Consider the following 16,386-nt stretch of genomic DNA (forward strand, 5'->3'; position numbering starts at 1 on the left):
CCTCGTGCACATCTTCAGTGTGCAGGCATGTAGCTGTCTGAAAGCCATACGACCCTGAGCTTTCAGACAGATACTGACTCCCAACATACAGCATGTTGGATATAGATCTACAGTGTCTACATAACAGGAATACATAGGGAATCGGTGCACCATTCGTGACAGAGCCATATGCCTCTGTACCAAAAGTAGTGTGAAATGGTTGGAAAGGAATCATTTGAGACAAAGACCAAATCTCAAATGGCTGTCTCTTCTCCATAACGTGCTATTGATACTTTGTGACTATAAACTAAACATATGGCTCTGGGCCATTGTAGTGCAGTACAGGATGTGCCATGTTATATGCTTCCTTAGCCTGTCTGTCGGTTCAATTTACCCATGACTGATATCATCATTTGTTGACATAATTCACAGAGGATCCAGGTGATCCTTCTGATCCCTGACACTTATAATTAACAGAGTACACAGTATTCACACATGATGTTTAACTTGTGATGTTTCTGGGCATGTTGGGTGAGTGTGTATTTCACAGGCAGTAAGTATTCACGTGTGATGGTTAGCCCAACTAGTTAAGATGTTCCAGAGCTTTTGTGTAGATCAACTGGTTTGGCACACCTAGTAAGTTTCTGTGCACGCTGGATCAAGTGTGCCTAGTGTTGACATGTGATGGTTAAGTAGTTGTAGTGATGGTCCAGAGCATGTGTGAATACGTCAATACATCAAATCTTCATGACGGTTGAGTAGTTGTGATGCTTTTGGATGTGTACAGTATGTGCATATTCCACATACAGTGTGGAACACACGAGAAGGGCTCGTGGTAATGACTGGAGCAGAATGAGTGGAATGGTATCAAATACATCAAGCACATGGTTTCCATGTGTTTGATGCCATTCCATTCGCTCTGTTCCAGCCATTCCAGTCATCCTCCCCTCAGCTGCTTCCACTGGTATGTAATGATAAGTAGTTGTGATGTATGAAAGCATGTGTGTATTTCAAGGACCAGTTGACATTAACCCACTACTTTACATTGGGGCTTTATGATGACTGCTGATCCGTGATGGTACATACTATAACCCAGTTGTCTGTGACTAGGAGCTACCGAGGCATGAAGTGATGATGGGAGGAAATGTAGTCCATGGAGTGTCAAATATACCTACTGAGTTCACCTACTGTGCTACACAATGAGGACTAAACACACTGGTGAACAAAATGCAAATGTAGGATTAGATACATTTAGTGAGGAAGAGTTTGAGTTTTTATAAAACCTTTATTTTTACTCAAGTGTTAACATAAATAATGACACACTGCCTTTTCAGAAATGAAATAACAAAATGTAATTCCTAAACAAAAATAAATACATAACATATACATTCAACTTATTTCAGCAGCAAAAAATAATTTCCCCTCCTCTACAAAACAAAGTGCTCCTTCGTAAGCCCACTTCTCCTCAAATAATAGGAGATCTTTTACAGCTGAAAAGAACTCAAAATCTACTTTTATTCTTGCTTTCACTAAACCTTTAAAAACACATCTTACATCCTGCCCATATCCCGTTTCTATCTTATGTTTCCTACTCAGAAAAATTGACATCTTAGCTTGTCCCAAAATAAAATTTAACATTTGACATTTTCTTTTCTGTTGTTTACTATATTGAAACCCCAAAATAAAAACAGTGTTATTGAAAAACTCCCCTACAGCTTTAAACAAAGATTCCAACATTTCCAATAGCGGTTTTATCCTCTCACACTCCATAAAACAGTGAAAAATGGTTTCTCTTATATTACAAAAAGGACATCCATCTCTAACATCTGAGTTAATAACAGATACAAAAGCATTAACTGCAATGATGCCATGTAAAACCCTCCATTGCATATCACCAGTACCCTTTTGTAACGGTGGTTTGTACAGTGCTCTCCATGCTGGCTTTACCTTATCATCAATGCCCAATTTTACCCTCCATGGAGTATCTTTTCTATTTTTCAATTTATCTTTATTCAACACCTTGACACACCCCCTATACAATTCCTTCCCATTCACCTCATCCAAACCCACCTCCTCCAACCCTCTCAAATCCAGCAATAACGCCTTTCTTTCTGACTCTGGGATATTTGGTGTAATCCCTAGTTTTGGAAATGAGACGTCTTCATCTTGCACCTTCTTCTTGTGGCTACTAAGCATATCCCATTCTTCCGCTGACAGAGCCTTCCTACAGCTCCCCAGCATTTGTCCGACAATCCTTTCCGACCTCATCCCCAAATGTTCTGCCACCCTTCTTCCATCCATTAAGGCGGGCCCAGCCATGGCCATTAACTGTCTTAAGGTGATGATTTTCCCCTTCACCAGAATCTTGGAGAAATGTGGAACAGCTGCAGTTGTACAGTCCAGTCTCGCCCCATACACCAGAGGTTCCTCCAACAGCCAATGCACTGACTCCGCTGAAGTTCTTCTGGACACCTTCATTATGCTCCACACTCTGAGAAGGCCTCTATAAAACGGAGGTACTCCCTCCCTAGAAATCTGGCTACTATCAACCAGAAATAAAGCCTTCTTTAAACCTAATCCTCCAACCCTCTGTAATATAAGACCTGCCACCCCTCTCCACACCACATTTTCCGGTCCATAAAGCAGCCTTTGAATGAACTGAAACCGGAAAGCAGCAGCCCTACTAGCAAGATGTACAAGACCTTGTCCCCCCTCCTCTTTTGACAAATACAAAACACTTTGTGGAACCCAGTGATATTTATCCCAAAAGAAATCCACAATAATTGCCTGTATCTTAGCCAGAAGGCCAGATGGTGGTTCTAAAACTGACAACCGATGCCACAGTGCAGAGGCAATCACATTGTTAACTATAATAGTGCGCCCTCTATATGACATACGAGATAGTAACCAACGCCATCTCCTCATCCTCCCTTCCACCATTTCAACCACCCCACTCCAATTTTTTTCCATAGTCCCCTCATCTCCTAGATACACTCCAAGATACTTAAAACCTCCCTTACACCATTCTAGCCCCCCTGGCAAAGCCATGATCCCTCCAGACCATTCTCCAATCTGTAAAGCACAACTCTTTTCCCAATTTACCTTTGCAGAGGATATTCCCCTAAAACGATCAACCATTAGACTCAAGCTATCCACCTCCGCTTGATTTTTCACTAACACAACTACATCATCAGCATAGGCTGAAAGACGAATAGGAGGAATATCCTCTGAAAGGCACACCCCTGCAATGCGACTTCTAATGCTATTTAGTAGTGGCTCTATAGCAATAGCATATAACATCCCAGACATAGAACATCCCTGCCTAATACCTCTACACACTTTAAAAGGAGCACTCAAACCACCGTTAACTTTCAATACACTTTCAATGTCACCATATATCACCTTTATCATGGCAATAAAACCAGAGCTGAACCCAAACGCCTCAAACGTGTGCCATAAATATTGATGTTCAACTCGGTCAAATGCCTTTTCCTGATCAATTGAAATTAGACCAGCATCCAACCCAATAGCCCTAGAGACGGCCAAAAAATCACGAATCAGAGAAATGTTATCCCCTATCTGCCTGCCAGGAACACAGTAGGACTGATCCGTATGTATGATTTGCCCCATCACCTCCCTCAGCCTGTTGGACAAAGCCTTTGACAATATCTTATAATCAGTACACAATAAAGCCACCGGCCTCCAGTTCTTCACCTCCCTCGGGTCACCCTTTTTGGGCAGTAGGGTGAGGACAGCCCTTCTGCAGCTTATTGGTAGTAACCCTCCGGTTAAACTATCATTGGCTACTTCTAACCAATCCTCTCCCAACATAGCCCAAAAAGACTTAAAAAAGTCAACGGGAAGCCCATCAATGCCTGGTGCCCTTCCATTTTCCATGCCTTTTAATGCAGTGTATAAATCCTGCAAAGACAATGGTTGCTCAAGCTCAACCTGAGCTTCTGCAGGCACCTTTGGGAGCCCATCAAAGAACTGCTGTGTCACTGTTTTGTCCTCTTTGTACTCACACTTGTAGAGCTCAGCATAGAACTCTACTGCCCTCTTTCTGATTTCACTAGGGCTAGTGAGCTCTTGTCCAACAGCTGATTTGAGACAATGAATAATTTTTCTTTGTCCATTCTTTTTCTCTAAACCAAAGAAAAATTTGGATGAGGCATCCATTTCAGATATGCCCTGAAATTTACTTCTCACCAGTGCCCCCTGTGCTCTGATACCCAGCAGATCTGCCAATGCAGCTTTTCTCCTCTTGAGGGCCTGAGTATGGCCTCGATCTCCTGTGGTCTCAACCAACGTCATGAGTTCCACTATTTCAATCTCTAGGGCTTTCATTGATCTGGTGATATCCTTGGTGACATTCCTCGTGTATTGATTACAAAATTGTTGAATCTGTATTTTCCCTATATCCCACCATTGTTGAAGGGATACAAAACTGGCCTTTTGAGCCCTCCACCTCTCCCAAAAAATACTGAAACATTTCCTGAAGTGAGCATCACTCAATAAAGTTATATTAAAATGCCAATATGCGCTTTTAGGTTTTACATCGTTAATGAACACCACCTCTGTTATTAAACAATGATCAGAAAATCCCACTGGAGTTATCACACTTGATTTACAGACCTGAGATTGATGCTCAAAAACATAAAACCTATCTAACCTGGCCATAGAGATGATGTTCTCTCTCACATGCGCCCAGGTGTACTGCCTTGTTCCTTCATGTTGACTCCGCCAAATATCACACAGTTCATTTGTTACAATAAGGCGTTTTAAAAACGTCCTTGAGGCTATATGAGGTTCTTGGTGATTTCTATCTAAATCGCTAACTGTGCAGTTAAAATCCCCAGCAATAAACAAATAATCTTCTTTGTTACATTTCTCAATGGTATTTGATAATGTCTCTAAAAAACATACCCTCTCAACTGTCACCACTGGGGCATATACATTTATCAGACACATATTGATGTTTTCATACCTTGCTCTAACTTTTAATAACCTCCCCTCAACTACCTCTTCAACCTCATATGACAAAGGCAAAAACCCTTTTGAGAACAAGATAACCACACCCCCACTTTTTGAGTTTTTATGACTACACACCACTGTCCCCCCCCACTCCTGTTGCCACATAACTTCATTTTCCAAATTACTATGCGTTTCTTGTAGAAAAAGTATGTCACTTCCCTTTCCCCTCATTAACTCATACACCATGGCTCTTTTTTTAACATCTCTTGCCCCATTTACGTTTAAAGAAGAGATCTTAAAACTGCTCATGGATAAGAAAAAAATACAGAGGAAGATACAGCCACCACATCTCTTTACAGAGTTAAAACTGCAACTGAACTCTTTCATTTTCTTTAGAATTTGCATCACTTATTACTCTCGTGACCACTTTCTTGAGTCTAGCAATTTCAGGGCTTTTCAAACCTCCCCCTGTAATTTTTGACATCAGAAACTTTGCTGATTCAATAAACAATTCACGTTCAGGGAAAAAATCAGTTACATTGTAATCCTGCATATATTTCTTCCCTTTTGTCAACTTCAGAAATTGACGTATCTTCTCGATCCCATACCTCCCTTCCACCCCATCTATCTCACTATATTGTTGTGACGCGTCAGATGACTCACTCTCGCTATCCTCCCCAGAAGAAAACCCCATCTCTACAACCTGTTCATCTTCACCTGATTTATCCATCTCTACCTTTCTCTTAGAATTAGACCCTTCACCACCCCTTAAATTCTTCCTTTTACTCCTCGGTATTTTGAAAACATCCGCTTCTTTTTCCGTTATTTCAATCTCCTCTTGACCTCCAATTTCATTTTCCAGCACCACCTCAGCGACGGCAGTCGCAATCTCACCTAGTGTTTCCCCTCCCTCTTTGTTCTGATCTACCACAATTGCCCCCGTATCCACAATGCCTTCCTCTCCTACTTTTCCAACCACATCTGCCCACCTTCTCTCTTCCCCTACACCTGTAGTATTTTCATCCCTTCGCTGTGGTACGTTAGTTGCACCCGCACTAAAGCTACTACCAGGCTCAGCGCGTTCATTCTCGGGACAATTACGCACCAAATGCCCCTCTCTTCCACATCCAAAACATTTCATTGATTCAGTAGATGCATAAAAGACATAATCAAATCCATCAATCTTAAAACTAAACGCTAAATTCAGTTCATCTCCTTCCTTTTTTTAAATCATATGCACTTGTCTCCTATGAGACACGACATGTTTCAACAACGGAGATTTGCATCCAAAAAGAACCTTCTTTATTGTAGATACGATTTGACCATGGCGAGATAACTCTCGCTCTAACACTTCATCTCTAACAAATGGTGGCACGTTAGAAAGCATAACTTTCTTCGCAGGATTCATAAGCGGAAATACCGGCGTCTGTGTCTCCCGCAACACAACACCCCTCTCAACTATCTTATTCACCTTTTCAATTGAATCTAAGAATATCACTACAGCGCTATTCATCCTTGAGGCTGATTTAATGCTATCATACCCAATGATAGCACCCACAGCCAAGCTACATTCTTCCACTGAACACCCAGCCGCAGCAGGAATTTTTACTCCATGCCTCCGACTAAGTTTTTCAAACTCTACATTTCGGCGAGTGGCCATTGCAACCAGCCCCACCCGCTGGTTGTGCCCTCGCGAAAAACCAACCTCAAAGATCCCACCACCCCTATACGTGCTTAGTGATAGTTAAACAATATACCCTTAAAACAACTAAACTAATCAATATATATATATGTACATACCAAAACCCAATAGAGTGAAAAGAAATTCCATTCGTTCTCACAATCACTCCTGCTTGACGACTCACTCCCAGCATGCACTCCGAGAGAGAGAGAGAGAGAGAGAGAGAGAGAGAGAGAGAGAGAGAGAGAGAGAGAGAGAGAGAGAGAGAGAGAGAGAGAGAGATTCTTTCTGGCAGGGTCCTCACACTGTAGCCATTATCTGAAGGTGGCAGATGAAGTCTAAGAGGAGAAACCTTGGAGATAGAAAGAGTGTCAGGATTAAACCATGGGATTATTTATCTAAATCCTGAAGGTCATTGACTTGATTTACTCTCCTGGCAAGTGTACTTGGTTACTTGCTTCCCAGTGAACTCTGAAGTGTATACTTGGTTACTTGCTCTCTAGAAGAATATGTAGCATGTACTGTGAACAGATGTAGGATCTTAATTTGATCACTCTTTTGTTGTTGATAATTTTCCTACTTTGTAGGAAATGCAGATGCACTTTGTGATTTACAAACAAACAAAAACACATTAGCACATGGTAATATGAACAGTATCGTATGTTCTGACAGTGAATTTCGGATCACACTGCTGGGTGTTGGGCCTGCTGTGTTGGCAGATATTAACCTTTACTATTGGATACAGCGAGAGAAAGGTAGGGTCTGTAAGTGCTGATTTGGAGAAAATCTCCCTGACTGAAGGTCATTCTGATGTGTTTCCTAATGCTAGGTAGACAGTGGTTGTGTCTGTGTATGTGTCTGTGACACGTGAGTACAGATGTAGGATATTCATTTGATCACTCTTTTGTTGCTGAGAATTTTCCTGCACAGCAGGAAATGCAAAATTGTAGTGTATCCGATGTTTGAAGAGGCTTCTAAAGTTTCAATTTTCCACGTTAAAATGTCAGACTTGATTTTCCACAATGAAAAATATATCAACCCCATCAAAAAATGTCCATTAATTATAGTCTACATAATTCACATGTCTTGTTTCTGCATGAATACTTTCCTGCTGTAACAAACTGGCTCAAATTCAAATTCTGTATCAGTGCGTGTGTGCGTGGCACGGCGTGCTTGTGTATGTATGTCTGTGTGACACCTGTGTGTGTTCTGTCCCATATCTGTCAGTTCTCTTTTGCTGGTTCATCTGTTTCTGTGTGCGTACCGTGTTACTATGGGGAGGGCTTCTCGTTGCTATGATATGGGTTCCCGTGGTAATGACATTAGTATGACCGGTGTGTGTGTCTCAAATTGATCCCCCGATTAGATTTTACTCCTGAACCCGTGTTGTGAATTAAACTGAGCTGGAGACTAGGCAGCCTGAAATCACACCAGAAACGTAACAGAAGAGGGATTGTTTTGTGGCCAATTTGTGTCCGATCTTTACATTTGGCAGTGCTGCACCCTCAAGCTTGACAAACTAACCTTACCCTTACCCCAAAACTAAAATATACCTAACCCCCTTGCTAACATGCTTCAACCTAACCTCTCACACTTTTTTGTAAACATCAGTAATGTTTTGCAAATCTGTGGATGTTAGCCTCTCTCAGCCTGTGAGATTACATTGTTACAGTTCCTTATGAGATCAAGTTGGGACTTGGGATGCAGACATATGCCATCAAACAAACAGTCTCACATGCACATCCTCTCCTGTCATTTTCCTGTGCCAAACAAGGCTCCCAGTCATCATTGACAGCGTTTGTATTTCAATAAAGGAGTCTGCGCTGTGGCTGGAACCGCATTGAGCCCCCCCCCCACTCTCCTGAAGGGAAATGTATACTGTTCCACTTTGTAGTATGATACTCTGTGTGTGTGATGGTGTTCATTAGGATGTGTACTTGAGTAGATTAGCCATAACAAAGCTGTCTCCTCTCCTCTGCACTCAACAGGCAAAATTACACACATTATACGAAACACATTGCTAGCTAAGCATCCCTCCGGCCTTTCTAGTAATGCATTTCATAGTACACACGCACAGACTTATCTTCCCACACACGTATGTTTCTGGCAGTCAGAGCTCACTCTTTGTATCCTATCACCATAACAACCACTTATCATATATTCTGAAAAAAGCCAGAGTGAATTTCTCCTCAGTACAGCTGATGATGGTGAGAGGAGCAGTCGGCAGTCATTCTCAGTGCCAATGTGTGTGTGTGTGTGAGTGAGCCAGGGTAGCCAGGTATGGGCGAGAGCGGAGATGTCTCTGAGTGAGGGAGCACGAGAGAGACGTGAAGTTGTGAAGGAGTTAAAGAGAGGGATTTTGGAAGGACGGATATATTTGACTCCTTACATGGTGAGTGGCACACGCCTTCTACATGATGTTCCGCTAATTAGCGATGCTGGTCACAGGCAAGGTGTGTGTGGTGTGTGTGTTTTTTGTGCAAGCGTGTGTACAGTATGTCTGTAAAAAAATAATCCTTTGTTTGTGTCACTGCACCTTTTACTTTGTGTGTGTGTGTGTGTGTGTGTGTGTGTGTGTGTGTGTACTGTAGGTTTCAGTGCATGTGGTGGTTATGTAACAAGTGAGGCAGAGAAACCTTGAGAATAGAATAGTAATGATATCTCACTGTTTGCCAGATGGGTTATATCTGAACACAGCTCTCTCCTCTAGCCTCTATGTTTAATACCATCTCTTTATCTCACAATAAAGTTATGTTAGATACTATACCAATATAGTCTTGACTACTTCAGATACTGTGTGTTCAAACTGTATTAACTATTTCAGATGCTGTATCAATATTGTATTACCTATTTCCTATTTCTCAATGATGTTAGCTGGATTGAATTTAAAGCTACATCGACAGTGGAATCATTATTTCACAGAAAGCTGTTGTCAGCATATGGAATCTCTCAAGTAACCCAAGGTTTTTAAGTCAGTAGTATTGATTGAGAATATTTTACAGGTTGGTAATTAGGCTAATAGGGATTCGAGTCAGGCTTTGGGATAAATACCATTTACATTCAGTCAATTCAGGAATTAAACAGAAATTCAAATTGAATCACTAAGTAACTGAATTGAAGTGGAAATTCACCTCAACCTTTTATTCAGATAAAAGTATTCAATATGTATTGTCCTTACATAGTACTCTATGGCTGTGGTGTTTTGCTTGCAAACTTCCTTGTTTCAGTAGTACTACAAAAGTAGATAAGTGGGGACCAGATAGATTCTGGTCCAAATCCCTATTTGGGCAGTTTTGTGTGTGGCTGCATGGTGTTATTTTATGAATGAGCTTTCCAGCCTTGTACAGCAGATGCAGATGTGTACGTATCCCAATTCACTCTCCAAACATCTGGGTGAGATAGTCATCTGTAATGGTTAAAACACTTTACTGCAATGAGCTGAATATCAAGCAAAGGTTACAAAGATAAGGAAATCCAAAATTCCCTCCCATCCTTTAAAGAGAAGTGCTATGTACTGTATTTTGTTCTTGATGAATAGAAAGTTAGTTTTTTGCTGCTTTGGAAGTACAGAGAGATGGAATATTGCGGTCTACCCAACGGTGCCTAATGCACTACTGTATCCAACTAAATCTTCCACTTGGACTGACATGGAACACAAACACACACGGGAGTGTGCTTCAGCTTTCATCTCGCACCTGCATTATTAAACATCTCTATCCACATGAGTGTTACATCACCCAATCACAACGCTCTCTCTCCCTCTATGTTTTATCTTTCTCTACATCTCCCTAACTGTCCTTCATTCGCTCTATTTCACTACCTCTCTTTTTCTCTCCCCTCCTTCCCTATCCACTCTATTTCTCCTCCTTTATCTATCCCTTTATCGCTCTCTCTTTCTCACTCTCACCCCCTCTCTAAAACTCTACACCGCTCCCCCTCCTCAATATTAAATGCAATTAGATTTGCATGAATTACATTTAAATATGTTTTTAATACTAGTTGAATGACATGGACTCTCTATCTGTCTGTCTCCCAGGCGAACCTGAAGAAGTTTATGGAGTATGTACAGCAGAGGAACATTGAAAAGGTGTCCAAGTTCCTGGAGAAAGGTCTGGACCCCAACTTCCACGACCCTGAATCGGGAGGTGAGGAGACAGTTGCACCTCTAGCATCCAGAAATGATAGAATCAAAGAGACATGCAGAGTTCATTTAGATTGAACAAAACAGTGCTACAATATGTGAATAAAAACATGCTCATTGATGAGATAATAATTAGGTGGGTTCTTACATTTGTACTAGTGTGGATTATACACGTGTGATGATTTTTTTGTTGCATAGCCCACTCCCCCTGACACCCTGGAGCAATTAGGGTTAACTACCTTGCTCAAGGACACATCAACAGATTTATCACCTAGGCGGCTCGAGGTTTCGAACTAGCAACCCACAGTTACTGGCCCAACTCAACCGCTAGGCTACCTGCCGCTGGGTGCTAACAACTTCCCTGCAGATGTCAGTGATTACTGGCGAGAGAACAAACAATCGTTAGCTAAGCCACAGTACTATTTGATATACACTGAGAGTATTAAACATTCCATATAGACTGACCAGGTGAATCCAGCTGAAAGCTATGATCCCTTATTGATGTCACTTATTAAATCCACTTCAATCAGTGTAGATGAATGGGAGGATACAGGTTAAAGAAGGATTTTTAAGCATTGAGTATTGAGACATATTGTGTATGCGTGCCATTCCAAGGGTGAATGGGCAAGAAAAAATATTTAAATGCCTTTGAACAGGTAGTAGGTGGCAGGCTCACCGGTTTGAGTGGGTCGAGAATTTTTCACGCTCAACAGTTTCCCGTGTGTGTCAAGCAGAGGCGGTCAGTGCCGATTAAGATGAGAGGACGATTTATTTTCCATGAGCATGGCCTTATTTCTATTATAGCATATTGGATGACTCTCATTCATAAAGATGGTGCGAAGAACATGGCTGACGTTTACATTCTCCCAGACAATTTTGTAATTTTTTTGGCGCTTTGTGTAACTTCTTTTTTAAACTTATTGTGTACATAATTAATGACCGAAAATAACTTCTGGACATCAGAGAAGTGATTACTCAACACGAACTGCAAGAAACTTCTTCCTTTAACGAGTCCGACGAGAAGGATATCCTGCTTTCAATAGGCCCAGATCCACGCCTTTTGTGTGAAAAAAAGACACTGGAAAATGGAACGCAGATTGGGGATCCTTCTGAGAATCCGGAGGCGAGCGAGCAAACTCCCAATGCCTTCCATTCTTCTTGCTAACGTGCAATCGTTGGAAAATAAAATTGATGACTTACTATTAAAATGATCCTACCAACGAGACATTAAAAACTATAACAGCTTATGTTTCACTGAGACGTGGCTGAACGAAGAAACGGACAATATAGAGCAGGCGGGATTTTTCATGCACCGGCAGATCAGAGATGCTACCTCTGGTAAGACAAGGGGTGGGAGTGTGAGTCTTTTTGTCAATAACAGCTGGTGCGCGGTGTCTAATATTAAAGAAGTCTCGCGGTATTGCTCGCCTGAGGTAGAGTACCTTATGATTAGCTGTTGACCACACTATCTACCAAGAGAGTTCTCATCTGTATTATTCGTAGCCGTTTATTTACCAGTGAAGCTGGCACTAACATGCTGACCAGACCCGACACATCGCGTGCGTGAGCGTTGCAAAATAAATGTAGAAATCCATGTTATTCAATTATTGCACCCATACTGCTCGTGCGCGCCAAGGAACGTCTGCGATGCCAAGGGCTAAAATAGAACACCTTTCTATTTCTGATGCAGATCGCGCTGAAAGTCCTGCCTCTCCCATCTCCTCATTGGTTTATAGAAGCAGGTACCCACGTGCCATCTCCTCATTGGTTATACCCACGTGGGTGTTTGATAGACAAACTGTTTTGCTGGTTGTCGTGGTAATACTATGAAAGTTTAGATGCCGTGGGTTCCGTGTAAGCCCGCTCTCAACCAACTCTATAAGGCCATAAGCAAAGAAGAAAATGCTGACCCAGAAGCGGCGCTCATAGTGGCCGGGGATTTTAATGCAGGCAAACTTAAATCAGTTTTACCAAATTTTTACCAGCATGTCACGTGCAACAGGAAAATGAATTCTAGACCACCTTTACTCCACACACAGAGATGCGTACAAAGCTTTCCCCCGCCCTCCATTTGGCAAATCTGACCACAATTCTATCTGACCATAATTATATCCCCCTAATTCCTGATTCCTGCTGACAAGCAAAAACTAAAGCAGGAAGCAACAGTGACTTTGTTTTGCTATTCATCCAATGGCATTGAGGAATACACCAACTCGGTGTATGATGTCGTCCCCACAGTGACTATACGTACATATCCCAACCAGAAGCCATGGATTACAGGCAACATCCGCATCGAGCTAAAGGCTAGAGCTGCCGCTTTCATGGAGCGGGAGACTAATCTGGACACTTATAAGAAATTCCGCTATGCCCTCAGACGAACCATCAAACAAGCAAAGCGTCAATACAGGATTAAGATTTAATCCTACTATACCTGCTCTGACGCTCTTCGGATGTGGCAGGGCTTGAAAACTACTACGGACTACAAAGGGAAACCCAGATGCAAGCTGCCCAGTGACACTTGCCTAGCAGACAAACTAAATGCCTTTTATGCTCTCTTCAAGGCAAGCAACACTGAAGCATGCGCGAAAGCACCAGCTGTTCTGGATAACTGTGTTCACAAAGTCGCTGTGCCAGACGGATTACCAGGATGTGTACTCAAAGCATGCGCGGACCAACTGTCAAGTGCCTTCACTGACAATTTCAACCTCTCCCTGACCGAGTCTGTAATACCTACACGCTTCGCGTTCCTAGGAAACTATGCAGTTTTTTGTTTTTTTACGTGTTATTTCTTACATTGGTACCCCAGGTCATCTTAGGTTTCCTTACACACAGTCGAGAAGAACTACTGAGTATAAGAGCAGCGTCAACTCACCATCAGTATGACCAAGAATATGACTTTCACAGAGCGGATCCTGTGTTCTGCCTTTCACCCAGGACAACGGAATGGATCCCAGCCTGCGACCCAAAACAACGACGTCGTAAAAGAGACGCGAAGCGGTCTTCTGGTCAGGCTCCAGAGACGGGCACATCGCGCACCACCTCCTAGCATACTACTCGCCAATGTCCAGTCTCTTGACAACAAGTTTGATGAAATCCGAGCAAGGGTAGCATTCCAGAGGGACATCAGGGACTGTAACGTTCTTTGCTTCACGGAAACATGGCTCACTCGAGAGACGCTATCGGAGTCGGTGCAGCCAGCTGGTTTCTCCACGCATTGCGCCGACAGAAACAAACATCTTTCTGGTAAGAAGAGGGGCGGGGGCGTATGCTTTATGGTTAACGAGACATGGTGTGGTCAGAACAACATACAGGAACTCAAGTCCTTCTGTTTACCTGATTTAGAATTCCTCACAATCAAATGTCGACCGCATTATCTACCAAGGGAATTCTCTTTGATTATAATCAGTATATATTCCCCCCCAAGCAGACACATCGATGGCTCTGAACAAACTTTATTTGACTCTTTGCAAACTGGAATCCATATATCCTGAGGCTGCATTCATTGTAGCTGGGGATTTTAACAAGGCTAATCTGAAAACAAGACTCCCTAAATTGTATCAGCATATCGATTGTGCAAACAGGGCTGGTAAAACTTTGGATCATTGCTATTCTAACTTCCACGATGCATATAAGGCCCTCCCCCGCACTCCTTTCGGAAAAGCTGACCACGACTCCATTTTGTTGCTCCCTGCCTACAGACAGAAGCTAAAACAAGAAGCTCCCACGCTGAGGTTGTTCGACGCTGGTCCGACCAATCTGATTCCACGCTTCAAGACTGGACTGGGACTGGGATATGTTTCGTATTGCATCAGACAACAACATTGACGTATACGCTGATTCGGTGAGCGAGTTCATTAGAACGTGCGTTGAAGATGTCGTTCCCATAGCAACGATTAAAACATTCCCAAACCAGAAACCGTGGATTGATGGCAGCATTCGCGTGAAACTGAAAGCTCGAACCACTGCTTTTAATCAGGGCAAGGTGACCGGAAACATGACCGAATACAAACAGTGTAGCTATTCCCTCCGCAAGTCAATCAAACAAGCTAAGCGTCAGTATAGAGACAAAGTAGAATCGCAATTCAACGGCTCAGACACAAGAGGTATGTGGCAGGGTCTACAGTCAATCACGGATTACAAAAAGAAAACCAGCCCAGTCACGGACCAGGATGCCTTGCTCCCAGGCAGACTAAATAACTTTTTTGCCCGCTTTGAGGACAATACAGTGCCACTGACACGGCCCGCAACCAAAACATGCAAACTCTCCTTCACTGCAGCCGAGGTGAGTAAAACATGTAAACGTGTTAACCCTCGCAAGGCTGCAGGCCCAGACGGCATCCACAGCCGCGCCCTCAGAGCATGCGCAGACCAGCTGGCTGGTGTGTTTACGGACATATTCAATCGATCCCTATCCCAGTCTGCTGTTCCCACATGCTTCAAGAGGGCCACCATTGTTCCTGTTCCCAAGAAAGCTAAGGTAACTGAGCTAAATGACTACCGCCCCGTAGCACTCACTTCCGTCATCATGAAGTGCTTTGAGAGACTAGTCAAGGACCATATCACCTCCACCCTACCTGCCACCCTAGACCCACTCCAATTTGCTTACCGCCCAAATAGGTCCACAGACGATGCAATCTCAACCACACTGCACACTGCCCTAACCCATCTGGACAAGAGGAATACCTATGTGAGAATGATGATCCTCAACACTGGGGCCCCACAAGGGGCCCCACCCTCTCCTGTACTCCCTGTTCACCCACGACTGCGTGGCCACGCACGCCTCCAACTCAATCATCAAGTTTGCGGACGACACAACAGTGGTAGGCTTGATTACCAACAACGACGAGACGGCCTACAGGGAGGAGGTGAAGGCCCTCGGAGTGTGGTGTCAGGAAAATAACCTCACACTCAACGTCAACAAAACTAAGGAGATGATTGTGGAATTCAGGAAACAGCAGAGGGAACACCCCCCTATCCACATCGATAGAACAGTAGTGGAGAGGGTAGTAAGTTTTAAGTTCCTCGGCGTACACATCACAGACAAACTGAATTGGTCCACCCACACAGACAGCATCGTGAAGAAGGCGCAGCAGCGCCTCTTCAACCTCAGGAGGCTGAAGAAATTCGGCTTGTCACCAAAAGCACTCACAAACTTCTACAGATGCACAATCGAGAGCATCCTGTCGGGCTGTATCACCGCCTGGTACGGCAACTGCTCCGCCCACAACCGTAAGGCTCTCCAGAGGGTAGTGAGGTCTGCACAACGCATCACCGGGGGCAAACTACCTGCCCTCCAGGACACCTACACCACCCGATGTCACAGGAAGGCCATAAAGATCATCAAGGACAACAACCACCCGAGCCACTGCCTGTTCACCCCGCTATCATCCAGAAGGCGAGGTCAGTACAGGTGCATCAAAGCTGGGACCGAGAGACTGAAAAACAGCTTCTATCTCAAGGCCATCAGACTGTTAAACAGCCACCACTAACATTGAGTGGCTGCTGCCAACACACTGACACTGACTCAACTCCAGCCACTTTAATAATGGGAATGGATGGGAATTGATGTAAAATATATCACTAGCCACTTTAAACAATGCTACTTAATATA

The 16,386-nt window shown here is 43.2% G+C and overlaps 1 protein-coding gene across 5 annotated transcripts in view; it reads left to right on the forward strand.

The window, feature by feature from the left end:
• LOC110502025 (SH3 and multiple ankyrin repeat domains protein 3) overlaps window positions 1-16,386 on the forward strand; it is a 269,703-nt gene that overhangs the window by 109,547 nt on the left and 143,770 nt on the right. For all 5 annotated transcript variants that reach the window (XR_016488450.1, XM_090208339.1, XM_036955942.2 and 2 more), the window contains exon 4: window positions 10,671-10,779. Coding sequence is in view for 4 of the 5 variants with exons in the window: in XM_090208339.1 (XP_090064465.1) it covers window positions 10,671-10,779 (109 nt within the window). In the remaining variant the exon portion in view is untranslated. The remainder of the gene's footprint in view (window positions 1-10,670; window positions 10,780-16,386) is intronic.

The sequence above is a fragment of the Oncorhynchus mykiss genome, chromosome 2, assembly GCF_057628025.1.
Source record: "Oncorhynchus mykiss isolate SJ-2025 chromosome 2, ASM5762802v1, whole genome shotgun sequence".
In the NCBI taxonomy this organism is placed as follows: domain Eukaryota; kingdom Metazoa; phylum Chordata; class Actinopteri; order Salmoniformes; family Salmonidae; genus Oncorhynchus; species Oncorhynchus mykiss.